Source organism: Aotus nancymaae, unplaced genomic scaffold (genome assembly GCF_030222135.1).
Source record: "Aotus nancymaae isolate 86718 unplaced genomic scaffold, 86718_ANA_hifiasm-v0.15.2.pri h1tg000059l, whole genome shotgun sequence".
Classification (NCBI taxonomy): domain Eukaryota; kingdom Metazoa; phylum Chordata; class Mammalia; order Primates; family Aotidae; genus Aotus; species Aotus nancymaae.
In genome coordinates this window covers 39220011-39246839 of record NW_026988473.1, presented here as the reverse complement: position 1 = coordinate 39246839, position 26829 = coordinate 39220011, and the positions used below count along the sequence as shown (strand labels likewise).

General features: G+C 36.9%; 1 protein-coding gene across 3 annotated transcripts in view; it reads left to right on the top strand.

Annotated features, from left to right (window-relative positions):
- The window catches only part of NELL1 (neural EGFL like 1), a 912020-nt gene that overhangs the window by 547056 nt on the left and 338135 nt on the right, over nucleotides 1–26829 (top strand). For all 3 annotated transcript variants that reach the window (XM_012456483.2, XM_012456482.2, XM_012456484.2), the window contains one exon: nucleotides 8470–8592. In XM_012456483.2, coding sequence (XP_012311906.1) covers nucleotides 8470–8592 — 123 coding nt within the window. The remainder of the gene's footprint in view (nucleotides 1–8469; nucleotides 8593–26829) is intronic.

Genomic DNA, 26829 nt, shown 5'->3' with positions numbered 1-26829 from the left:
ATGATAGCTTGAAAAAATATTGTCCCATTTTACTCTGTGGATTGTTTCCTTTGCTGTGCAGAAGCATTAGTTTAATATATTTCCACTTATCTATTTTTACTTTTGTTGCCTGTGCATTTGAAGTCTTACTTAAAAATCTCTGCCCATATCAATGTTCTAAAGCATTTCCCTTGTGTTTTCTTCTAGTAGTTTTATTGATTGATGTCTCACATCTAAGTATTTAATTTATTTTGAGCTGATTTTTTGTATATGGTGAGAAATAGGGGTCTAATTTTATTTTTCTGCATTATGAATATCCAGTTTTCCCAGAACACAGCATTTAAGGAAGAGGTTGTCCTTTCTCCAATGTATGTTGCTGGCACTTTTGCCAGAAATCAGTTGGTTGTTTTATTCGTCTGTTTTTACATTGCTGTAAAGAACTACCTGAGACTGGTAATTTATAAAGAAAAGAGGTTGAATTGTCTCTCAGTTCTGCAGGCTGTACAGGAAGCATTAGGGAGACCTCAGGAAACTTAGAGTCATGGTGGAAGGTGAAGAGAAGGAGCATGGCTTTCATGGCAGGAACAGAAGCAAGAGAGCAAAGGGGAGGTGCTACACACTTTTAAACAACCAGATAGCATGAGAACTCACTCACTGTTATGAGAACAGCAAGGGAGAAATCTGTACCCATGATCTAGTCATGTCCTACCAGGTTCTGCCTCCAACACTGGGGTTTACAATTTGTCATGAGATTTTGGCAGGGAAACAATGCCAAACCATATCAGCTGTAAAGACATGAATTTATCATTGGGTTTATCATATATATCAAATATATGTTAAATTGGCTCATGTGTCTGTTTTTATGCCAGTATCATGCTGTTGTGGTTGCTATAGCTTTGTAATATATTTTGAAGTCAGGTTGTGTGATGTCCCCAGCTTTATCATTTTAGCTCAGTTCTGCTTTTTGGATATTTGGATTTTATGGTTCCTCAAATTTTAGGATTTTTTTCTATTTCTGTGAGGAATGTCATTGGTATGTTGATAGGGATTGCATTGAATCTGTAGATCACTTTGAATAGTATGGTTTGTTTAACAATGTTAATTCTTTAAATTCATGAACATGGAATACTTTTACATTTTGCACGTCCTCTTCAGTTTCTTTTATCAATGTTTTGTAATCTTCATTATAGAGATCTCTCACCTCCATGGTTAAATTTATTCGTATTATTAAATTTATTCCTAGTTTTTTTTTTGTAGTTGTTATAAGTGCAATTGCATTCTTGATTTCTTTCTCAGATAGTTTGTTGCTGGTATATAGAAATGTACCAATTTTTATGTGTTGATTTTGTATCCTACAGCTGTACTGAATTTGTTTATTAGTTCTTTTTGGTGGAGCTTTTGGGTTTTTCAGTATATAAGATTACATCCTCTGCAGGGAGGGACAATTTGACTTCCTCTTTTCCTATGTGGATCCCCTTTATTTATTTTCCTTGTATAATTGCTATGGCTAAAATTTTGAGTACTATCTTGACTAGCAGTGTTAAAAGTTGTTATCTTTGTCTTTTTCTAGTTCTTAGAGGAAAAAATATTTTAGTTTCTCCTGATTCAGTATGATTAGCTATGGGCTTGCATATATGGTCTTTATTGTGACTGAGTATATTGATTCTATACGTAATTCATTGAGAGTTTTTATCACGAAGGGATGTTGACTTTTACCAAATGCTTTATCTACATCTGTTGAGATGATAATATGGCTTTTGATCATCTGTTGATTGGACAATAATGTGATGTATCTCACATTTATTGGTTTCTGTGTGTTGAAGCATCCTTGCATCTTGAGGTAAATACTTCTTGATCGTGGTGTGTAATCTTTGTGTTGTGCTGTTGTATTTAGTTTGCTAGTATTTGTTGAGGATTTTTGCATCTGTGTTAATCAGGGATTAACAAACTACAGCAAACTGTTGTTTGCTTTCTTTCTTATATTCTTGTCTGATATTAGTATCAGGATAATACTGGCCTTATAGAATGAGTTAGGAAGAATTATCTCCTCTTCAGTTTTTATAATAATTTAGAAGAATTGATAATTATTTTTTAAAATTTGCATAGAATTCAGCAGTGAAGGCATCCATTTCCAGGGTTTTCTTTGTTGGGAGATTTTTTTACTACTATTTAAATTTTTTGTCTTGGTCTGTCCAGTGTTCCTACTTCTTTCTGTTTTAAATTGGTAGGTTACCTGTGTCCAGAAATTTATAAATTTGCTTTAGTTTTTCCAATTTGTTGACATATAGCTGTCATAATAGTTTCTAATGATTGTTTTTTGAGACAGGGTCTTGCTCTGTTGCCCAGGCTGGAGTGAAGTGGCATGATCATGGCTCACTGCAGCCTCGATCTCCCGGGCTCAAGCGATCCTCCCACCTCAGCCTCCCAAGCAGTTGGAAGTACAGTTGTGAGCCACCATGCCTGGCCAATTCTTGTAGTTTTTGTAGAGATAGGGTTTTGTCATGTTGCTCAGGCTGGTCTCTAACTCCTGGGCTCAAGCAATCCACCTGTCTCAGCCTTTCAAAGTGCGGGATTATAGACATAAACTACTATATCTGGCCTAGTTGAATGATTCTTTATATTTCTGTAGTATTAGTTGTTATGTCCCTCATTGTCAGTTTCTTGATTTTGTTTATCTAGGTCTTTTCTCATTTATCCTTAGTCTAGCCAAAGGTTTGTTGATTTTGTTTATCTTTTCAAAAAACAAGCTTTTTGTTTCTTTGATCTTTTGTATTGTTTAAGTCTCAATTCAGTTTAGTTCTACTCCGATCTTGATACTTTCTTTCCTTCTACTAATTTTGGGTTTGTTTGGTTCTTAGTTTTCTAATTTCTTGAGGTGCATCATCAGATTGCTTATTTGAAATCTTTCTATTCTTTTTATGTCAGCTTTTATTACTATAAATTTGCCTTTTAATACTGGTTTTACTTTGCCCCAATGGTTTTGGTATGCTGTGTTTCTGTTTTTCTTTGTTTCAAGAATTTTTATGATTTCCATGTTAATTTCTTCATTGACCCAGTGGTCATTAAGGAACATGTTTATTTTCCATGTTTTTGTATAAGTTTCAAAGTTCCTCTTGGTATTGATTTCTAGTTTTATTCCATTGCAGTCTGAGAAGAAACTTTATATGATTTTAATTTTTAGAAATTTATTTAGACTTTTGTGGCCTAACATATGTTCTATCCTGGAGAATGTTCTATATGCTGATGAGAAGAATGTATACTTTGTCATTGGGTATATTGTTTTGCAAATGTCTTTTATGTCTGTTTGGCCTTAAGTCTAGTTTAAATCCAATCTTTCTTTGTTGATGTTCTGTCTAGATGATCTATTTAATGCTGACAGTGGAGTGTTGAAGACCCCTATCATTATTGTATTGGAGTCTCTTCTCGCTCTCTCTCTTTCTCTCTTCAGATCTAGTAATATTTGCTTTATGAATTTGGGTCCTCTGGTGATGGATGCATGTGTATTTACAATTGTTATATATATTTGCTGAACTGATTCCCTTGTCATTATATAATGACATTCTTTGTCTTTCTTTTTTTCTTTTTTAACTTAGTATCTATTTTGTCTGATGTAAACATAGCTACTTCTGCTCACTTTTGCTTTCTATTTGTGTGGAATATCTTTTTCTATCCCTTTACTTTTAGATGGTGTGTGTTTTTACAGGTGATATTGTTTCTTATAACCTTCATATAGTTAGGTCTTTTAAAAAATCCATTCAGCCAGTCTATATCTTTTACTTGGGAAATCTAAACCATTTATGTTTGAGGTTGATATTGATAGATGAGGACTTACTCTTGTTATTTAGTTTTCTGGTTGTTTTGTATACCCTTTGTTTCTTTCTTCTTCTTTTATTATTTTTGTGGTTTGGTGGTTTTCTGTATTAGTAATATGTTATCCCATTCCCTTTGTATTTATTTACCTGGTCTACCAGTGAGTTACATATGAGTACTATTTTCATGAAAGCATATGACTCAAAAGTAATTTTAAAAATGTATATATTGTCTTTCACTTCCTGATGTAGGACTTTGTTAAGTTTTTCTTGTAGGTCAGGTCTAGTGGTGATGAATTTCCTCACTTTCTGCTTCTCTGAGAAAGACTTTGTTTCTCCGTCATTTCTGAAGGCTAGTTTTTCTGTGTATAGGGTTCTTGGGTGGCATTTTTTTTTCTTACAGCACTTTGAATATATCATCCCATTCTTTTCTGGCATGCAGGGCTCTGGTGGAAAATCTGCTGTTAGTCTGATGAGATATCCTTATATGTGATTTGATTTTTTCCTCTCACTGTTTTTAGCATTCCCTCTTTATCTTTGCTTTTTGAAAGTTTGATTGTAATATGCCTTGGTTAAATTTATTTGGGGGCTCTTAGCTTTTTAAATCTGGATGTTCATATCTCTCTCAAGTATTGGGAAGTTTTTAGCTAATATTATTAATTTTTTATTATTGTTATCATTTGGGACAAGGTCTCTCTCTATTATCCAGGCTGGAGTGCAATGGCATGAACATGGTTTACTGCAACCTTGACCTCCTGGGTTCAAGTGATCCTTGGACTCCAGATGCTCCCTATGCTGGGATCAGGACCTTTAAGGTCTGTGAGACTCTTCTGTAGCTAGAATTGCTGGTGTCCATGGTGAAAATATGGTTACTGGCTATCTCACTCTTTCTTTTTTCCCACAATGCGAGTCCCTCTTGGCTTGAAGCTAATTGGTACCAGATGCTTTGCTTTCCTCCCTTTAAGGCCTTTCTAAGTTTTTGTACCTTAGAGGGTCTTCATAACTTTTCTACTGAATCCCAGTGTTCTTTCTTAGATACTCTGTGTGATTTGTGGTTATCTGCTGTTTGTTTTGGTCCTTTTTTGGGAAGGTGAGTGCTGGACACCTCTATTTAATCATCTTGATAACATCTGTCTCAGTTCAATTGTAACCACCATCCTATGATTAAGTCTACCCTTAAGTAATTGTAGCACCAGTATTAGTAGAATTAGGAGGAGGAGTAGGAGTAGGAGCAGCAGCAGCAATGATAATCAAATAGCTAACACTTGTAGAGTACTTACTAGCTGTAACATGCTATAATAAGTTTTCTACCTATATGAATTAATTTAATTCTCACAACAATCCCAAGTGATAGGTTCTATCATTGTCCACATTTTATAATGAAGAATCTTAGACGGAGAGGTTGGGTAACTTACTTAAGTTCTAATAGCTAGTAATTGGCAAACCAGGATCTTCTAACCTAGGCTGGTGGCTTTGGAGTTCATACTCTTAACCTCTAGGCCAGTCCATCTTTCACAAGCACTTGTCATATCTTTTGCAGCATCCTTAGCAACTGGAAAGGAATGTGATATTTCTAGAAGAAAACTGTATTTTCTTTGGCTGTCTCTGTTAAATACTGTTTTGAAGATGCTGGTCATTTTGAAAACTTGGGCATAAGTAAAGAAAATGATATGGAAGTTCTGTAGTCTTTGTTCTTTGGGTATAGGTCATATATTCTCAGTAAGTGTGTAGATCTCAGTAGGAATTGGGGGCTAGAATACAGGAAGACAGTTTGTTGTTGGCATTATGATATCATTTCCACATGCCATGGTTTAGCTTCAGCCACATCCAAATTAATTTCCAGCTGCTCAGTGATGTGTTCATCTAGTGTCTACATTCACAATCTGAGCTTCTCTATTTACCAGTTCTGTGATCTTAGGAAAGTTACATAAAGTACTTTTGTCTAAGTTTCTTCATTGTAAAATGAGCAAACTTATTTAATTACTGGGAGAATTAAATGGTATAATATACATTAAATATTGACTTCAGTGCTTGGCATTCTCTAGGTTCAATACCATTATGTAACGTATTAATAGATAAAGTGAAGGTTGGAAAATGTGCTACAATTTCTTTCCTCAAAGTCAATTATGGCATTGATAAGACTTGCAAATACCATCAAAATAAATTATGATATCATTGCCTTCAAAGAGGTAAAGATAGTAAATTTTATAAAAGTTCTAAGATAAATGAAATTCATGGTCTAGAGAAAAAGTGTGTAAGGCTTCACGATCATGATGAGAGTATGGGTTTGAAGTGGTGTTTGAAGCCAGGCAAAGGCAGATAAACCAACTATATTGTGAGAGAGTATTGTGGGTCACGGAAACAACATGAAAAACTAGAGAGGTAGGAACAAACTGATATATGTGCAGGACAGCAATGATGCCACCTCATTACAAAGAAAGATTTTCTTCAAGAATATTGGAAGATAAGACCCGGTGGGTAAAGGATGGATCAGGCTTTTAGAATGCTGTGCAGAACCATTCCTTTCTCCATACTTGAGCCTGCATGAACAACTCTAATTGAGAAACCTTGACCAATCATGAAAGATTATTTCAAATACTACCTCTTGCAAGAGGACTTTTCTCTTCTCTCCGTTAGAAGGAATTTCTTCCCTCCAATGAACTCAGTCTAGTTTATCTTTATTCCTCTTATCTGGCGTGACCACACATGCTAGTTTGCCTGGGTCATTCTGAGCTATGCTTGTTATTCCAGTATAATTATTAGTAAAGCACCCTTTCATTCTAAAATATGTTCCATTTATATGATAAAATATAAGGTCAACTACTTATAACTCTTATCACTTCTCTTCTGTGTTCCAGTTAGTTACCTCTATTAAAATGTTCAGGGTAGCAGAGACCATATCTGCTCATCTTTGTATTCCCCATACAGACCATAATAATTATTTATTAAATGAATTTAAGGAGGGAGACTGAAACCTCTTGGAGTATAAGTCTGAATTCTTAGACTTTTTAATGGTTCCAACATTGTCTGGTTTTGCACCTGCACATACTAGGTACTTGATAGGTTTGTAAATTCGAGGAGACATGCACAGGGGCATACTGTTTCTGGAGTGTGCTGGAGATGACATAAGCACAGACTAGAAGTGTGTCCTCATAAATCTTACCTTCTTTTCTCACTGCTTCATAACCTGTGCACATTTCTCACTGATAGTTTGGGTTGGTTTTAAGGCCTAAAGAAAAATTTTATTTGGAAGATATCCCAGGTGTTAAATCAAGAATCAGATGCATGTGCGTGTCCTACCTCTATTGTGTGTGCATGATGAAAACAGTTCTGTTTTGCAGGATTTAACCTTTCTCATTACTGGGCCCTTGTTAGGAAATTAAAATAAAAGTTAATGAAGATGGATGATATTTCAGCTGATTAGTACATTGGTTGAACAACTCACTTACCAAACTATACTGAATATTTTGTTTTGCTCCAATTAGTGTTTTTTCCTTGAGATCTATAGCTGGAATTTCTATTCTTGTTTTATAACTTTTTTATGATTTGAATAGTCCTACTGGATTTTTCTTCTTAAAATTTGTGAGAAGTTATACTAGCAGATGTTAAAAGGAATAAAGGGCATAAACTTTGCCATATTGTTTGTTTATAGAATAGTTATTTGAATAACTCTATAAACTTACTGAGTAAGAGAGGAAATTATGGTTATCTATGAAACCTTAGTTTCTAACTTGGAATCTTTTCATCTGTTTTGTCAGGTTAGGTTGAGTTCCCTCTAGGTCTTATGGATTAAGGAAACCACAGCTATTTGAATATATATAACCATATCACTGCACGGCAGGCAGCTACCCAGAGGTTAGATTCTGAACCCTGTGAAAGCGGGCTATGTGGCGAATTAGAGTTACACTGCTGAAGGCCCTTAAACAGAGGCCTCAGAGTAAATCCTTTTCCTCTTCTTAGCACAATCCTGTGCTCACCAGCCTTTCTTGTGACCAGTGGTACTCCTTTGAAAATTTTGTTGGGAAATTCTCCTTTGCTAGGCTATATTCACTGGCCTTCCTCTGCAGTTTAAAGCCATGGAATCTCTCATATAGGTTGTTATTTTTCCTCCTTTGTCTTTCTTTTTTTTAAAAAAAAACCTGAATGGAATGTTTCCCATTGTAGACATTTTTCAGCATTGTGGATGTTGTAGGCTGGCTAGTTGTTTTGAGCTCTCCTGCACATTGTGCAATGCTTAGCAGCATTCCTGGCCTTTATTCCCTAGATTTCAGTATCACTTTCTGTTCTGAATCATGGCAACCAAAAATACCCTCTGACATATTATATGTTTGTAGGGTGAGGCAGTGCAAAATTCCCCCTATTGAGAAACGTTACCTTGGATCTGTGTGAAAATCTTTTTAAGAGGTGGAAGAAACAATGACCTTAGGGCAGCACTTAGCAATCCTGTGATGCATGTAACTTGTGTGACTTCTCTGACACTGTTTCTTTACCTGCAACGTAGGGAAAATAGCATCTTTAGTTTGGAGTTTAGATTTCAGCAGAAACTTTCAGGCATATAGTAAAGTACTAACAAGTGGTAGTCACTGTCATTCTTACTTGGTGAATTCCAGCTAAATTTCCCAATACCAGTAATTTCAATTTAAGAAAAGGTGTTTCTCTTTTTCTCTCACCCTGTAAACAGAGCACGATGAATGTGGCAGTGGCCAGCACAACTGTGATGAGAATGCCATCTGCACCAACACTGTCCAGGGACACAGCTGCACCTGCAAACCAGGCTACGTGGGGAACGGGACCATCTGCAAAGGTAGGCGTGCCACCTTAGGGGAGAGCTGTGGGCCCCCATTCTGCCCAGGCTCTCGGCACTCGTGTGTCAGAGTTTCCTGCTCCTGGTTTATCAACCAGCAAGGGTGCTGTGCATCAGAGAAAAAGAAAAATGCTTCAGGTTTAGCTTTTGAGTTGAGAGAAAAAGGTGTAGGTGTGGGTCAGGGTCACAGTTATACAACTTGATGGCTCTATTCAGCTTTGCCTCTTGGCCTGAGTTTGGGAGAGAAGCTTCGATTGTGGACATCTGCTTTTCTTTCCTGTGAGCTTTCCTTGGAGGGCAAGTGGAGACTGTTTCTGTTCATACTTGTAGTATCTGCTTGGGTAGGAATGTTACAGTTGAAGCCTCTCTCAGTGTCTGAGAGCAGTTTATCAATTCAGAAGCCAGTGCTCTGGCTTCCCTTAGCATTTAGAATAAAATTAAAATTTCTCCTTCTGGCTTATGAGGGCATTCAGCATCTGGTCCCCAGCTCACAGCTGACACCTCTCTTTCCTCTCACCGTCAATCCCTTTACCTCAGCCTACTGGGTCCCTGTTACTCCTTCAGCATTGCTATTGTCTCAGCCTCAGTGCTCATGTCTTTCATGTCTCTACTCAAATATCCCCTCATCACAGAAATGTTCTTTGACTACCTTATCTAAAATAGAAGGCTTAGTACCTCTTAGCCATACCATGCTTGGTTTTTTCCTTCACAAATACAACCTGACAGAACATTACACGTTTATGTGTTTGCTTGTCTCTGTGTTATCTGCCTCCCCACTAGGATGTAAGCTTCATGACAGTGAAGACTTGATCTTGTCCCCCAACTGTCCCTGGTGTTTAGAGTGGTCCCTTGCAAACAGTAAGTGCTTGTTTACTATGTGTTAACTCACCAAATCATCAAAGAGGAAAGGCACAATCACAATGAAAAAAATAGGCAACAGGAACAAGAAAACGAAAAACATCCTATGATGTAGGTATTATTATCATCCTCATTTTAGAAGCAATAAGATTGAGACACAGAGAGGTCAAGTAACTTGCCCAAAGATAAGTAAACACATTATCAGTATTCCTCTGCAGGGATGAAATGCTGGTAATGAGTGAAAAATAATTTACAATGATTAAGTCACCATATTTATGGACTGGATTGGGGAAGAATTTAAAAACATTGATTTTATTCTGTGTTGGTTAAGGTGAGGCAAGCAGAAAGCCTAATACATGACTGTGAGTGAAAACTGGTAAAACTCTTATTTTTTAACAGCAATTTGACTAAATTTATCAACATTCAAAGTAGGTATTCTACTGATTCCATCAATTTTACCTCTTGAAATTTATTCTAAAAAGCACAGGCTCATGGAGAGGGAAAATGTACGTAGAGTGTTTGTTTGCAGCATTGTTTATATTCACTGAAAACTGGAAACAACCGAAATAACCATCAGTCATGGAATGATTACATTTATTTTGGCATATGCATTTTGTAGAGTAGAATGCAGTGGTTTAAAACTCTAAACATTTGCATTTACACACATGCACACACACAGATGCATACATACATACGCACATCGCATTGAAAGATACCCAAGACATATTTTTGAGAAAAAAAGAAAGAGAAATAAAATCAAGTTCAGAACAATATAGGATATAGTGTCATCAAATATCTAAGTTAATATTTATAAATATCTATATACCTATTTATATAAATGCATAAAGACTGGAAACATGCAAACTAGTCATCTTATTACCTATGGGTGTATGAAAGAAGAAAATTCACTTATTGCTATGAATTCCATATTAGTTCATTTCTTCCAGTGGTCTTTTATACATGAATATTTGTGTTTATTTTTTCTAAAGTACCATGAAGTGAATAAACTAGTGCTCAGCTTTTTTAAAAGTCTGAGGATATTTCCAAAGCAAAACAAGGAAACAGAAACGTTAAAATAATTCCATGGATTATCAAGCCCACTGCTGGTACCTGCATGCTGGTGCTATAAATCTGAGGAACAACATAGGGATTTTAATGCATTTTTTAGAATTATGTTACCTCATAAAATAATATTAATTGCCCTTGTCCAGTGAGTTTGTATTTGCCAAGTTCTCTCTTGCCATTGTGATAAGTGATGGTTTCACCTTTGTGGAATTAAGTCCAGCTGTGAAAAAATATGAGTTCAAATAATGTGCCTGGTGTCCACAGACTGTGAGGGGAAGCATATCTTGCCTTGTAAGTTATGAATTAGGGAAAATAATTTTCTTAAAGTGATTCTCATAATCAATTGTGTTGACCTCAGTAAGGAAAAGTCTTGTGCTTCATAAATGTGGCATGGGAATGCAATATGGTGGAGTTGAACAATTGGACAAAGAGCTTGTACTCTTTATACCTGCTTTAACTACTGGTACTCTACACCTGCTTTCATTACTGGTGAATTGTAACTTTTATGTTTTTGTATATTATAATTTGGTTAGGGCCAGGTGTGGTGGTTCATGCCTGTAATCCCAGCACTTTGGGAGGCCGAGGGAGGCAGATCACCTGAGGTCAGGAGTTCTAGACCAGCCTGGCCAACATGGCGAAACCCCATCTCTATTAAAAGAAAATACAAAAATTAGCTGGGCATGGTGACACATGGCTGTAGTCCTAGCTATTCAAGAGGCTGAGGCAGGAGAATCGCTTAAACCCAGGAGGGGGAGGTTGTAATGAGCTGAGATCATGCCACTGCACTCCAGACTGGGGGACAGAGCAAGACTCCATCTTGAAAAAAAAAATTTGGTTAATGTCACTTTTTCTGCTTATCCAACAGTATTATTGCATAGAATCACTAAGGGAATATATATTGAGTGTTTGAAACTATTAAATGCTATACAACTAAAGGCTATTGTTAGTGTTATAATAAGGAAGAAGGAAGAGGAGGGAGAGGATGGCAGTTTATGGCTTTCTGCCTGAAGTACCCAAATTTGTGTCTCAATTTCAGGGTGTACATTTTATAGTTAACTTTGGAACCTGTAACTGAAACATTTACAGTGTGAATTGGAGAAGAATAACCAGACAACTTGAACTAAGACTTTTTTGTTTTTTTGAGACAGAGTCTTGCTCTGTCATCCAGACTAGAGTGCAGTGGCTTGATATCAGCTCACTGCAACCTCCACCTCTCGGCTTCACACGATTATCCTGCCTCAGCCTCCTGAGTAGCTGGGACTTCAGATGTGCACCACCACACCCAGCTTATTTTTGTGTTTTTAATAAAGACTGGTTTCACCATGTTGGCCAGGCTGGTTTCCAACTCCTGACCTCAAGTGATTCGCTTGCCTCAGCCTCCCAAAGTGTTGGGATTACAAGCATGAGCCACTGCTCTTGGCAGAACTAAGTCTTTTTAAGTGTTAAATATAGAAAAGCTTTTCTAGATAGACATGGTCTTGTTCATAGACTTGACTAAATATGGATAGAAGTAAACAGTTAACATGCCTTTTAGTAAGCATTACACAAGGCAGCAGTTTCTAAAACAATACAAATTGGTTTGAATTCTCTCAGATGGGCTTCCGTGGTGGTTAATGCCTATATAAGGCATCTTTTCTTCTTTTGGATGGAAAATACTTGTTCAGCTACAAAAACTCTCTAAGTATGTGCAAGACACCTTGATGTATGTGTTTATATATATTATCTCATTTAGTTCCCACCATAACCTTGAGAAGTTGATGCCATTATTCTATTTCACAAGTAAATTTTGAGTAAGACACAGTTGAATCTGATTTAACTCAACTACTGGAACTGCTTTTAGTTTGTTCCCTCTCTTTCCTCCTTTTTCCTCCCTCTTTTTCTTCTCTTTTTCTTTTCTCTTCCTCCCTTGGATGTTCATCATTTAACTCTCTGTCACACACATTATATTCTAACTAGAAACTAAAGAGAAAACAGAAAGGGAAGAGAGTACACAATGACAATCTAGAATTTTTTTTAAGAAATTACTCACATATTTAATAAATAGACTAAACTCATTCTGAAACTATGCAACTTGTTTTGCTCGATATTTTGGCATTTGAGTTTAAATGGCCAAAACGCTTGCAAAGAATTTGAAGTCAGATTTGCATTACCTGACATGAGGGTTAGGCTTATCTGCAGCAGAGTGTTTATCTGCTTTCCCAGTCCTGCATTAATGACAAAACAGAAAGTGAGCTTTAACTAGGCAGTTGTCAGCATGTAGCCGATAGACTAAGTCTTCTCTCTTATCTGTCATTAGCTGTGGATAGATTGTGGTGATCTTTGAAAGCATTCTTGTCTTAATGACTGATAAAATATACAGTAAGTATGAATTCTGTGTCTGGGTACCAAAAGAGCAAAAACAAATAGACAAGGCCCCAGGGATTTCACCATTTAGTGTTGGAGAAAGATTTGAACAAACTTTTCCCACCCAACAGAATATTTACAAAATGGTATTATCTCCTGTGAAAGAGGCTTATAAAGAATTACTGAAAATACAGAGCTATGTGAAAAGCATATGCACTAGTTAGGATTCCTTTGGTTGCAAGTAATAGAAATCCGCTGGGAAACTGGCTATGTAATTTGCAGAACCCAGAGAAAAATGCAAGCATAGGCTCCTTGTTCAAAAAGCAGGAAAAACTTACTAATTAAAGATATTAAAATACAAAGCTTTAAATTTTTCCCATGATCTCTCTCTTCTCCTGTCATGAAGTTTTGTATTTGCTATTTAATATTGCTCCCTTAGCCTTGGGGATATTTTTGGGGGTGAATACTGGCCCTATAGGAACTTCAGGCCCATCTTGCCACTTGATATACTCATGTGGCCCACTCACTTTGGGGTTTCTCACTCCCTGACCTGTGCACCATGATTGGGTCTAGGACAAGGAAGTTGAGTCAAGTATCTTCCCTTCTCTCAAGAAATCGTCTAACCAACTTTAATGTTAACTGCCTTTCAAAGAAAATAGCTACAATAAAACTCAGTTCACCATAGAAACTCCAAGAATAGAGATGAAATCTTTATTCTAAGGCTCTTTAGAATCCTGTAGTGCTCTGAGGCCATTCATTATGAGTACGTTTGCATTGAGTGCATGTGTAGACAAACTGCTTCCTGGAAATTTCTGTTTGATGAGCTGGTGATAAACTCTGTACAAGGAAAACACAGAAAGCCAGAAACAGAAGGCCAGAGGTTTGATATAGACAGAAAGATTAATGTGACAGATCATGCTAAAGATGTAAACACAATCCTGAATTAAATAAGTCAAATAAACATCTCACATGTACAAAGATGTTTTCCAGAGGCTCACAGGCAGTATGAGAGAAAGGGAGAGGGAGGGGGGGAATAGAAAGGTAAGTTGTTATAGGAAGGTATCACCAAGGATAATAAACTTTATAAACTGCTGGGCTGTGAATCAGAGAAGATGAAATTTGGGGAGTTTGAAGAAGAAAGAGGAACAGCAAGCCTTTGGAAAAAGTACTTTACAGCACTCCAGACATAGTTTTGAAACGTGATTAATGTAATGAGGAAGAATTCGGGAAGGTGCCAATTTAAAATTCTGCCCTTAGGTGCCTTTATTTAGACAAAATATTGGAAAGAATTATGAGCGGCAAGACTGTCTGATATTAGGGGAGGGTTTGACTCAGTTATGGCCAGGCCCATTTGTAAAAAACACATTCATATTGAAAACCAGGGAAGGATTGTGAGCGTATTTCTAAGAGTGCTCTTCTGGTTATAGAGCAATTTCATAACAGTTTAGGAAAGGATTTGAGACTGTACCTCACATAGGATTGATTTATAAAGTCAGAAAGCAGGTAGATTAGAGGTGACTTAGGGTCAGACTCAATCAATCAGAAGAATCTTTGCAGCAAATGTGGACTATGCTCATTGCAATTAGAGCCAGTTAAAATTTCCCACCTATAGAGGTTGATGTGGGGGGAGGTGTACCTTTGGTAGTGTTTAAGCTTCTCTTCAGAGTCATATTGAAATAATTGAGCCAGGTGATATTACTATAAGGAATTTGAATTTTAAATTTCTTTAGAACTATTTAGATGATTTGACCATAAATGATAAGCCTAAAGACAAGACTGATATAAATGTGGATGAAAAAAATCCCTTCCTAGTTAAGTTTCATCAGTTATCACAAAGTGCTCTTAACACAGGGATACACATTTTTAACATACAGTGGTAAGAATTCATTTGTCAAGGGTATACAGAAACTTAGTGTCATGCTTAAATGGGTATAGAATGATGGAATAAAACATACATATTTTTTCTCTTAATCTATTTTCTTTTGAATAAAGTCTAAACTTACTAGCAAGGCACTCAAGGCCCTGTGACATGTGGTTCCGTATGGATAGTTTGAACCTCATCTCTCATGGTATCATCTTTTCCCATTACCTTGCCAGTCACATCTGAGAGTGAACTAATCATTCTCCCAAAAGACTAGGCCCAATGAATGAGTTCCTGGCCACTTTCCCTCTCCTTGGGATCATTTATTATACTGGAGTGCTTAATTCGATCCTCCTCTTATTCCAATTGAAATCCTATTCATCCCTCACAGTCCAGCTCAAGTCCCATTTTTCCTTGATCTTCTGAGGCAGAATTAATTGTTTGTCCTCTCAATTTTGCTTCTAGAATTCAATGTATTATGTCTTGTTAAACTTAGCTGTTTATATTTTAGCCTTTGCCACATAAAACCATGTGCATAACGGGTTCTCAATAAATATATAGATACAAAATGGGAATTGGCCAGTTGATTTGACGTAAATCAGCTCTACTCTTGTAGCTTGATGTATTAATTACTACAGAATCTAGACCATTATTCTGAAAAATCAAAGAAAAATTAAAATTGTGAAGTAAATTCTTATGTAATATGTATTTTAATGTTTTGGAAAATCATCAGTGGACCTGCTATTTAAATTCAAGGACATTGTCTGTTGCACACACAAAATTTATTCTATTTTATGTTTAATGCCTATAAATATTGAACGTACAATAGACACTGAATATAATTATATCAGAAATAATCAAATCCTTTGGCCTAAGTGTAGCTTCCTTTTTGCATAATGTCTGTTTTAAAATCTTCTTTATTGACCTTTTTAGACTCATTCAGTTATTCTGCAATTATATTATGATCTAGGTTTAAAACTGGGTGGTACTGAACACACTGGACAGCCAAGGCAACAAGGGAGACATGACAAGTTACTAAACACACATTAAGAAATAAAAGAAGGCCTGCCGGCCACTTGGGAGAAACATACTTTTGCCTATAGTTTGCCTTTTGAAGAAAAGCCAGTGTAAACAAAGTTTTACAGCATGACTTCGGGACTGTAGATTAGCCGTTTCACATCCTTCAAATCTGTAAAACATCTATGGGCAGATTTTTACTGATATATTGGCCAAATATTTATTATAGCTTTTTATCCCTTTTCCTAAGATACGTTGTGATTCAGCCCTCAGCTATTAATATATTTCTTGTCCATGGGATCCTGAAATTAGTCCCCAGGAGGGCAAGGCACAGGACTATGGCTGACCCACCCTGCTCATTCTCTAGAACATTCAAATTGGGCAACTCCCTGTACCTTGAGACTATAGGATCTGAAATAGTATTATCAAGGTAGAAAGAAACAACACACATTTTCTGTAATTCTCCTTGTTACTTTAGTTTTGTATAGTACCCCAGGCACTCAATTTTCTGATTAAATCTCTTTGGGATGATCAACATTCTGAGATACTGAAGGCTCTTTACAGTAGAACTCTTAAACATGGTTCTAGATATATTTTCAAGTACTCCCTTTCCACAAAACTCAATGAATCTTTTTTTCTTACATGTACCTATTCTCTTTAGTTTTATAATTCAATCTTTTCTCTCTTCTTAGAGTGCCCATCTATAGTATCATTAATTTTTTGGCTTGTCGGAATTAATTTATAAATCAAGGCAATCATCATAGAAATTATTGAACAAATACTTATTGTGTACTTAGGATGGGCAAGGCACTATGCTAGGTTCTGGTTATCTAATTGGAAAAAGACAAAGGTAGTCTAATGATCAGGCTATAGTCTAAATGGAGCTGAACCTCTCTGAAGCATTTAAAATCATCAATCCTTCCTTATTCTGTAAACATTTTATTTCAGAGATGCTCATATTCTGCTGGGTTTCCTCCTATCTCAGGTACCTCCTTTGATCATTTGATGGATTCGTCTTTGTAGTCAGTAAATGCTGTATTGACTCAACATTTCCTTTCTCTTTTTCCTTGCCTAGCTAATTGTGTCCAAATATAATGGCTTTAAATACTATCTATGCGCTAATGGCTACTAAATTTATATCTTCAGCCCCAACCTCGTCCCTGATTTCTCCAGAGTCACATAATCAGTCATCTACTTAAAATGTCCACTTGGATCCATTACAGGTATCTCAAACCTAGCACAGCCAAACAGGATCCTTGATACCTTCTTCACATAGCAGACTTCTCATTTCTACTTCTTTCCCATCTTAGACAATGGGATTACCATTCACCAAGTTGCTCAGATAAACCAATCTAAACATTTTCCTTGATTTCTCTCTCTCAGATTTGTTATCAACCCATCAACAAGTCTATCATCTCTCCCTTCACAATATCTCAAATACAACTATTTCTTATCATGTCCATAACTTTGTCTCAGTTTAACGCATGATCATCTCTCCATGGGATATTACCCTAAAAAGAGCTAGATGTAGAATTTTGGAGGCTGTGGAATTGATGGTGAAAAGATGAGATGGTTATAATATGATCACTTCTATTTTCTCAATAAAATATAAAATGCAGTCATATATTGAAGAATGAGGTTAGGATTGATGTTGAAATCACTGATAAGGATGACCAGAGAAGAAGCACGTTAATAAATGAGAGGCTGCAGTGGAGGGGGACAGGTTGGGGGAAGTGGCAAAATGAGCTTCATAGGAGAAAGGGGCTTTGCTGGAGAAAAGGGATCTGGTCTCGAAATGAAAATGGGCAACAAAAAGTATCACCTCTTTTTGTGAGGTTCAAAGAATTATAAAGAAAAATATAGCCTCTGCCTAGGTGGGCAGCAGAAGACCCAATTTTTTTTTTTTTTTTATTGCATTTTAGGTTTTGGGGTACATGTGAAAAACATGCAAGGTTGTTGCATAGGTGCATACGTGGCAGTGTGATTTGCTGCCTTCCTCCCCTTCACCTATATCTGGCATTTCTCCCCATACTATCCCTCCCCAACTCCCCACCCCCACGCTGTCCCCCCAACTCCCCCGCAACAGACCCCAGTGTATAGTACTCCCCTCCCTGTGTCCATGTGTTCTCCTTGTTCAACACCTGCCTATGAGTGAGAACATGTGGTGTTTGATTTTGTGTTCTTGTGTCAGTTTGCTGAGAATGATGGTTTCCAGGTTCATCCATGTCCCTACAAAGGATGCGAACTCCTCGTTTTTAATGGCTGCATAATATTCCATGGTGTATATGTGCCACATTTTTCCTGTCCAGTCTATCATCGGTGGGCATTTGGGTTGGTTCCAGGTCTTTGCTATTGTAAACTGTGCTGCAATGAACATTCATGTGCATGTGTCCTTATAGTAGAACGATTTATAATCCTTTGGATATATGCCCAGTAATGGGATTGCTGGGTCAAATGGAATTTCTATTTCTAGGTCCTTGAGGGATTGCCACACTGTCTTCCACAATGGTTGAACTAATTTACACTCCCACCAACAGAGTAAAAGTGTTCCTATTTCTCCACATCCTCTGCAGCATCTGTTGTCTCCAGATTTTTTAATGATCACCATTCTAACTGGCGTGAGATGGTATCTCAATGTAGTTTTGATTTGCATTTCTCTAATGACCAGTGATGATGAGCATTTTTTCATATGTTTGTTGGTCTCATGTATGGAAGACCCAATTCTTAACTAAGACGGAAGACTGAAGGGGTTGTTGTAAGAGTTGCTGCTAATAAAAAGAGAATTCTGTTATAACCATTAGGTACATGGACTTTGGAGGAAGATACATTGGGTTCAAATTCTGGTACTTCTGTTTACTAGCTATATGACCTTGAGCAAGTAACTGAATTTTTCTAAAATTCAGTTATCTTCACCTGTGAAAGTGACTATAAAAGAAGATATTTCAACATACAAGTTTATGTATCTAAACCTCAGTTTCTTTATTTTTAAAGGAGAACTCTAAGGGCACTACTTTATGTGACTTTAAAAATTAAATGAGATAATACACTTACAGTATTTAGCTTAGTGTTTGGAACATAGTATTTGCTCAGTAGACATTAGCAGTTGTCAATATTATTGTTAGCATAATTACAAATGCACTGAAATTTTTCTTCTTACCATCTTTATTGATATCATTACTTCTCTCTTAGAACCTACGGTGGTTCTTGCTCTGTAGTACTTCATAAACATGTATATACTACACACATATTTATACATATGATAGTAATTTTATGTCCTTATTTAATGCTCTGATTGCCTTTTTGACATATGTGTTGTATATATTACTATATTTCCCATCATACCTATAACAGAGATGGATCATCTCAATATATATTTATTAGAAAAAATAAAAATGAATAACTCAAACTTTATAATCCAAGATACTGCCATATACATCTTCCCACCCAAGTGTGGCATGTACTCTTGAATAGGACATTGCCTTTTCGTATGTGTCCTGGCCTAATTGTGACCAATGGGAAACATTTGTGAGACACAGGTCAGTATTCTAATATGTAGCCTGAAACAGCATGGAATAAATTTCTTTGTAGGTCATTTAACTCTTAATCATCAATAAAATCGGGATCACTTTGTTCCAGAAAAATGGAATAGTACCCTACCACTGCTTTTTGGAGGTATGAGGTATCATTACTCTTTTCTCCACTTCTACACGTTTGACTCAGTAGGTGATAGATACAGGACAGCAGGGGAATCACAGTCCCACATTTGTCTTGGTTCTCTTGAATGAAGTGAACCAAGATAGGTGGTTCTTGGTTCTCTGGGACCATCAGACCCCACTGCAGGGCTGGCCTCTTCTCACTTCTCAGTTGTAGGAGGAGAAGGTGGAACCGGAGATGCAGAGAACTGTGAGATATTTGCTCTACTGATGATGTAGAAATGGAGATTTCCCTACACCTGAGTATGGGAGGTCCAAGTAAAGAAATGGCTTGTTCCTTTCTGGAATCAGTGTCTCTGGCAAACATGAACTAATCTTCGTCATACTTGCCACATAGACATTCCTCCCCATAAGGTCAAAAGCTATTACTTTTGGATAGTAAAACAAATAGTTTTAAAGCAATCATTCCATTACCATTCCCTCCTAAAGTCTGGAGAAGATAAATGATAAGGACCTTTTCTCACCCTCACTATTCCACCCCCATAAATGCTACCCATTTTAGATGTACTGTTCATATTGTTCGTAAAAGTAGACTGGTAGTACTGTTAACATGATTATTAACTGCAGTACAAGCAATGTTAAAATAATTTCAAATTGTTTTGCAAAATCTCAGTCATAAAAATGCTTACCAATAAGCACTGATACTAAATTTAGATGTGGGAGTATTAGTTATAATCCTGAAGGGAGGGGGAACTTTATAATACCTATTTAGTTCTAAGACAAGGAAGAGTGTTTAGGCCCAGAGAAGGTTATTATGCTTAAAGTTCTGATCATGTTTTCTTTGAAAAATGTGTCTCAAACTAGACAGTAAAACTAATGATCTCATCTAAGTTATCTAGAGACATTTATGTTTATCAGTTTGATAAACAACTGCAGGTAGATGCAGAAGCTGTATTTGCAGTCTTGAACCCAGCAATAGTTTATTAACAAGATTGGGCCAAGGCAAAGGAACTTATATGGCACAAGATACAATATACTGGTTGTGTTCCTTTGGCTTAACAAGATGGACCTTGATGTAGTCTCATCCTGGCCTTTAATATTCCTTTCTTTCAAGTGCCTTTCTAGTGGGCAAAAAAAGAGTCTCTTGAATGCACTTAACACACTTTCCATCACTTACCAAAGTCAGTGCTTACCTTTTAAAGTTTGCAGACCAGTAGATAGTAACTACATCCCTAGAGGTTTAAGGGAAACATGTTAAACCAGATCAGCTTGTATCTCAGAGGGAGTGGAAATCTGACACTTAGACAAGTGCTGATTCTTTTGAGTGCATCTCCAGGCTGCACTTTGCTGAGTTACATAGATGTTTGTTAACCATAATTGTCACATCTGAAATGACCCATAAGATTAGCAAAGCCATATAAATATATCGTTCAATTTTATTTTAGAACAGATTACCAAACATTGACTTTCTCTCAAGCAATCAGAATAAGATTGTTTTCCTTTCCTTAGTAACAATTCTCAATGGACCAGGAGACTTTAGGAAACATTGTTGAAAGATTTCATTGTCAGTATGTAGGTTAGCTACTGGATTATGATCTGTTTTGGGTAGCAGTCATTTGCAAAATATTCACAGTATTTAACGGCTGCTACTATTACAGAATGGCAGCCAGTTCTACTTGATATGTCAATATCAACTCAGGTTATGGGCAGAGTATTTAAGTAGAGCCAAAGAACTATTTCACGTGGTTGGGTGCCATATTGTAAGGCAAGGCTAGCTTAAATAGATCTGTGACCTTTTAATGACCATTATACTATGTAAACTAGCCTAGGCATAGGCCAAGTGCTGTTACTGGGTCTGCTTGGTCCAGATACTTTAAGAGGCTTCTCTTGACTCAGGTCTGTTTTAAGGCAACAAAGGATAAATTGAAAAATGTTTACAAATAATGTGCAAGTGTCAGCATAATTTGGGGGTAGTGCTAAATGTAGTCTTTCCTCAGTCAGATATTGGTGGAATGTTTAACTGGGACTGACCAGTAGAATGTGTGTGTTTCTCACTTGCCTGTTTTCAGATTTCTACTTATTTCTATCCCAAACAGAATTCTATGTTTTTTTTTTTTTTTCATTTCAGCCCTGTGCATGCCACTCTGTTTGCTTTCTGCAATTAAGTTAGATACCCTCATGGTAAAGTTCATTCAGCTCTGTTTCATCCTTAAAATATAGCCATCTTCTGGCTCCAGTGAATTCAGTATCTGTTTCTATTGTTTTTGCCTAATTGTCTCATTGACAGCTAGATGTTTACTTCTAAGGACATGAGTGTTACACCTTGTCCTGTGAGAATTAACCAGTCAAATGACCTATTGTTACTCATTTCCTTATCTGTTAATAATATAATGGCATTTTCAAATTTTTTATCACCCTCAGCTCCTGAGTGAGAAAATGTTTAGGGTAAAATGATGAACACATGTGAAACTGCTTGTATAAGGTAAGTAAATGATGGCAGCTGCTATAACAGATAAGCTGCAAACTTCACTCATCATCTCATTAACAGCTGATGATGAGTGTGGTTGTGTGTCACACAGTGATTCAGGAATACAGTCACTTTCTATCTTGTGGCTCTGACCTCCTGTTGGTTTTCAGAATCCTTACCACTGCATCAGCACATGTGAAAAGAATAAAAGGTCAAACACAAGAGATTTTATGGACCATCATGAAAGTAGCACCTATCACTTTTGGCTTGCCTTGAATTGGCCAGAACTCAGTATATGGCTGCACCCACAATAAAGCAGAAGCTATGTGTGCCCAGGAAGCAGGGGAGGACACGGATATTGGTAGGTTCTAGCAGCCTCTGCCACACTGCTGTTGTAAATAAAATGCTACATGAATAAAATTACCTGCATCGTTTGTGGAAAATAAACCTTTTATGTATTTCTGAAATGGATTCTGGCTGATACACTGTAAAGATCACTTGTAGGCCTACACATAAAAATGAGTGAGAATATCTAGAGTTTAAAGACTTCTCTAGTTGAGCAAACTTATCCCTTCCAACCATGTCATCACCACTTCTCTCTGGCTTCAATCAAATTAAACACAGTTGCTTTGTATCTAAGCCTCTGATCCTGCCAGTTTTAAGGAAAACTGAGAAACTGCCTTATGGGTCACTTGAAAACAGTGCAAGGCACTCAATCATTAAATATCTTTTGAGTGAAACTGCTAGTGACATAATAGAATAACACTCAACCTGAGCCCTGGACCTCTCATAATTCTATTACTTACGTAACTGATTCCCGCTCAATATGACAGTTCCCTTCCTGTTGTTAGTGATCATTTTTTTCCCAACTTGGGAACTGGTCCTTTTTAAACATGCAACAGAGGAATTATATGTGGATTCCCTCACGTTCTTGTATCAGCCTACTCATTTGAGAATGATGCCATTTTTAAATGTGGTATATTCTGAAAGATACTGGGCAAGGATACGGCAAAAATTTAAATATTTAATCGTATCTATTAATAGTTTATAATTTTAGATTTTTATTAGGAATAATGAACTAATTTAAGGTGTACTTCTTGTAGGTAGAATATTAAAATTCCATAAAATGAATACTTTGCTTAAATAAGTGCATGTGAAGATGAGGAATTTTTCACATTCCTCTGAAACATAGGCTGCTTTTGCAGATGTAACTTGATGAGATAGAAAGTGGTTTGGACTCAGTCTCCTAGACTGGTTAAATCTAGGAAACAATCTTTGGGGTCTAGAGGGTAAACTCTTTGTTTAACAGATAAGAAAACTGAATCTTAGTAACTTCACTTAAGTTATATCTTTGAAGACTGTATTTGTAGAAGGAAAGCAAATTGTAATAAATTTCTTGGAAGAGGACTTGCTGTGTTTTTACCAAAACAAAGCAAAATGCACACATGTATGTAACATGTGAATGCTATGAAATTAGTATAAGAGGTAAAGGCTCTGGAAAAGCACTGTTCAATTGAAAGATAATGCCAACCACATACGTGATTTAAAATTTTTTAGAAGCTTTCTTAAGAAAGATAACAGACACAGGTTTGACATATCTCAGTTCAGACTAGCCACATTTCAAGTGCTCAGCAGCCACCTGTGATTAGTGGCTACCACAGCCACTCTCAAGCTTTCAGTGTAGGTTTAAATTAATTAAAAAATATGGCACAGTCTTTATACCCTTAAGCACACAAAGGAGATCCCTGGAGAGGCAGCAGGGCACCCTTAAAATAAAATGGTACTTTACATTATTTTTTTGTTATGGTGAGCAGCCTAAGTCTGGCTTTTGGTGGAATACAATATTGTAGCATTTATTAAGCAGACAGATAGCTGGAATCCATAGACCAGATGTTGAGAATACCTTATTCCTTTTACAGTATAACATTTCCTGTCTCTGGATGGAACTTCATCATAAAGTCAGATATTGAATAGAAATGAGTAGCATTCATTAAACCTCAAATTATACTAAGATAAGGGAGTAGAAGAAAAAAGAACACAACAAATCTATAGCATTTATTTTTGTTGCATTTCAAGATCAATTTCATATTAAAAGCAATTCCTAAGAGAGCAGACATAATGATTTTCATAATGATCTGCTGACCGTGATGATGCTTATTAACTTTAAATAGTGACATGCTTTGCAGGCTCTTACAGCCGTTAGACAGAGAAGAGTCCATGCATTCTTGAGCATAGGGAAACATGGCAATTTGTGGATAATTTTCTGACACGCTTAAGCACAGTACTTAGTGGGATCATACTTGAATGCTAAATGTACAGAGAATAAAATCTCATTAATGCAGACCAAGATAATTTAGAATTTGGAATAATTTTAAAGGAATTAAATTAGCAGTACACAGCCCCAAATATTATAAACATAAGGGCTTTTGAATCTGACACTCTTGGAATCACATCCCAACTCTGGCACATGCTGTCTGATCTGGGGCAAAGTCTCTTCATTTCTCTGAGTTGGCTCTCTTGCCTCAAGAATATTGTCTTCCCATGTCGTCTGTCTTTTCCAGGCTGAATGCTCTCAAATTCATCCGGCACATAGCTGGAGCCAGAGAGACTGTCCGTGGTCTACTTGCAGGCAAGGTGACTGAGTGATGAAGGTCAGTTTCTGGAGCTAGACTGCTTGGTTGGAAGCCTGGCTCTTCTACTTAGCTAGTGTGCCATCTTGGGCTAGTCACTTAACCTCTCTGTGCCTCAGTTTTACAATCTGGGTATAATAATTGTGTCTATCTCCATGGATTATATTTAAGATTAAATGGAGTGTACATGCTTAGGGCACATCCTGGCATACAAATTGTTGTCATTAAGTATCTATCTATCTACCTTATGACTTCATGCTTAAGATTTCCCCATGCATCCTTTGTACGCATTATGTTGAGGATGGAATTAGCACTTCTTAGTGGGATACACAGGCCATTCCTAATTTAGTTCTCACCTGCCTCTGTAGCCTCATTTCCTTTCCCCCAACACAAAACCTGTACATTAGTCAAACTAAAACTACTCATAGTTTTCCAAGTCTTCCCTGCTGTCAAATAGCTCAGTGGTTAAATGCATGGGCTTTGGAGTCAGTTGCCTGTATTCAAAGCTGGGCTCTAGCTCCTAGCAGTTTCTGTGACCTTGGAAGTTACACAAGCTTCTATGAACCTGCTTCCTCAGGTTATTAGAATGAGATGAGGAATAAATAAAGTGCTTGGCACAGTGCTTGTACACAGTAAATTCTTAGCTGTTGTGTCCTCAGATTGAAGGAACTACATATTCCCTCATTTTTATTTGGCTTTTCCTTGTTGTTTAAAATGAAGTTCAAGTTTTACCTCTGAAGGCAATCTATTTTCACCTCTATTCTATGTCCTGAATATCACTCTCTGTCCTGGCATTTATTCACATTGCATTATATTTGTTAATTTCCTTAATCTGCTTCCCTCACTGACCTGGGCAGGCGGGCATCTTTGTACCCTAAAGCTTAACACATGTGGGTTATTTAATAAATGTTTATTGAGGAAAACATACAATAAAATAGTTGTGACGATTAAGTGATATTACCTATCTCGACTGGCACATAGTAGGAACTCAGTAATTACAAACTTCCTTTCTCTTAGACTTATGTTTAGGTATTTATGTTATGAAGGGCAAGGTTTTAAGCTTTACTAAGAAAATTAAGAGTCGCCAGGCATGGCGGCTCACACCTATAATCCCAGCACTTTGGGTGGCTGAGGCGGGCGGATCACGAGGTTAAGAGTTCAAGACCAACTGACCAACGTGGAGAAACCCCATCTCTACTAAAAATACAAAAATTAGCTGGGCGTGGTGTGTGCACCTGTAATCCCAGCTACTTGGGAGGCTGAGGCAGGAAAATTGCTTGAACCTGGGAGGCAGAGTTTGCAGTGAGCCGAGATAGCACCACTACACTCCTGCTCGGGTGGCAGAGTGAGACTCTGTCTCAAAAAAAAAAAAAAAGAAAGAAAGAAAATTAAGAGTCAATAAATAAGGATCCTGCTCAAAGCATAAGCACTTTAGATCTGGTCCCTATTTGAATATGTCTTTGGGCACCAGAAGAGTGACAGCAATTATCTGGTCCACCATATTCAAATTACTCTATATTTAGTACAAATTGTATTTTCTTTTTACTCAAAGAATGCTGAAATAATATAAATATAGTAGAGAAAAGTATGACCACATGCCTGCAAGCCCACTCATATGACAATAATAATAACAGCTAATATGTATTGAGCACCTATAAGTCAGGCACTGTGCTAAGAACTTTACAGCATGTATCTCATTTAAATCATACCAGTTTTCTATTAAGAAGGAATAATTATTGTCTCCATATTATATGTGAACAAACTGAGGCAAAGAAAGGATATTTGAGGCAATCAACTATGTAGTTTAGGCCACAGTGGAGATTGGATGTCAAGAAAGGATTTATGTAACACTGAAATTGTCATTTGTGTGGATATCAGCATTGGCAAGCTTGGAGAATGCCAAAGCTTTCCATGGAATGGAAAGAATTATAAAGGATCTCCATGTCTATGCTCAAAATTATAGTCATGTATTAGTGATGGAGATATGTTCTGAGAAATGTATCCTTAGACGATTTTGCTGTTATGTGTACATCATACAGCATACTTATACAAACCTAGATGATATAGCTTACTGTATACCTAGACTCTTGATGTGGCCTATTTTTTCTGGGCTACAAGCTTATGTAGCATGTTACTGTACTAAATACTTGAGGCAATTATAGCACAATGGTAATATTTGTTTATCTTAACATATCTGCATTAGTCTGTTTTCATGCTGCTGATAAAGACATACCTGAGACTGGATAATTCATAAAGAAAAAGAGGTTTAGTGGACTCACAGTTCCATGTGGCTGGGGAGGCCTCACAATCATGGCAGAAGGCGAAGGGCACACCTTACATGGT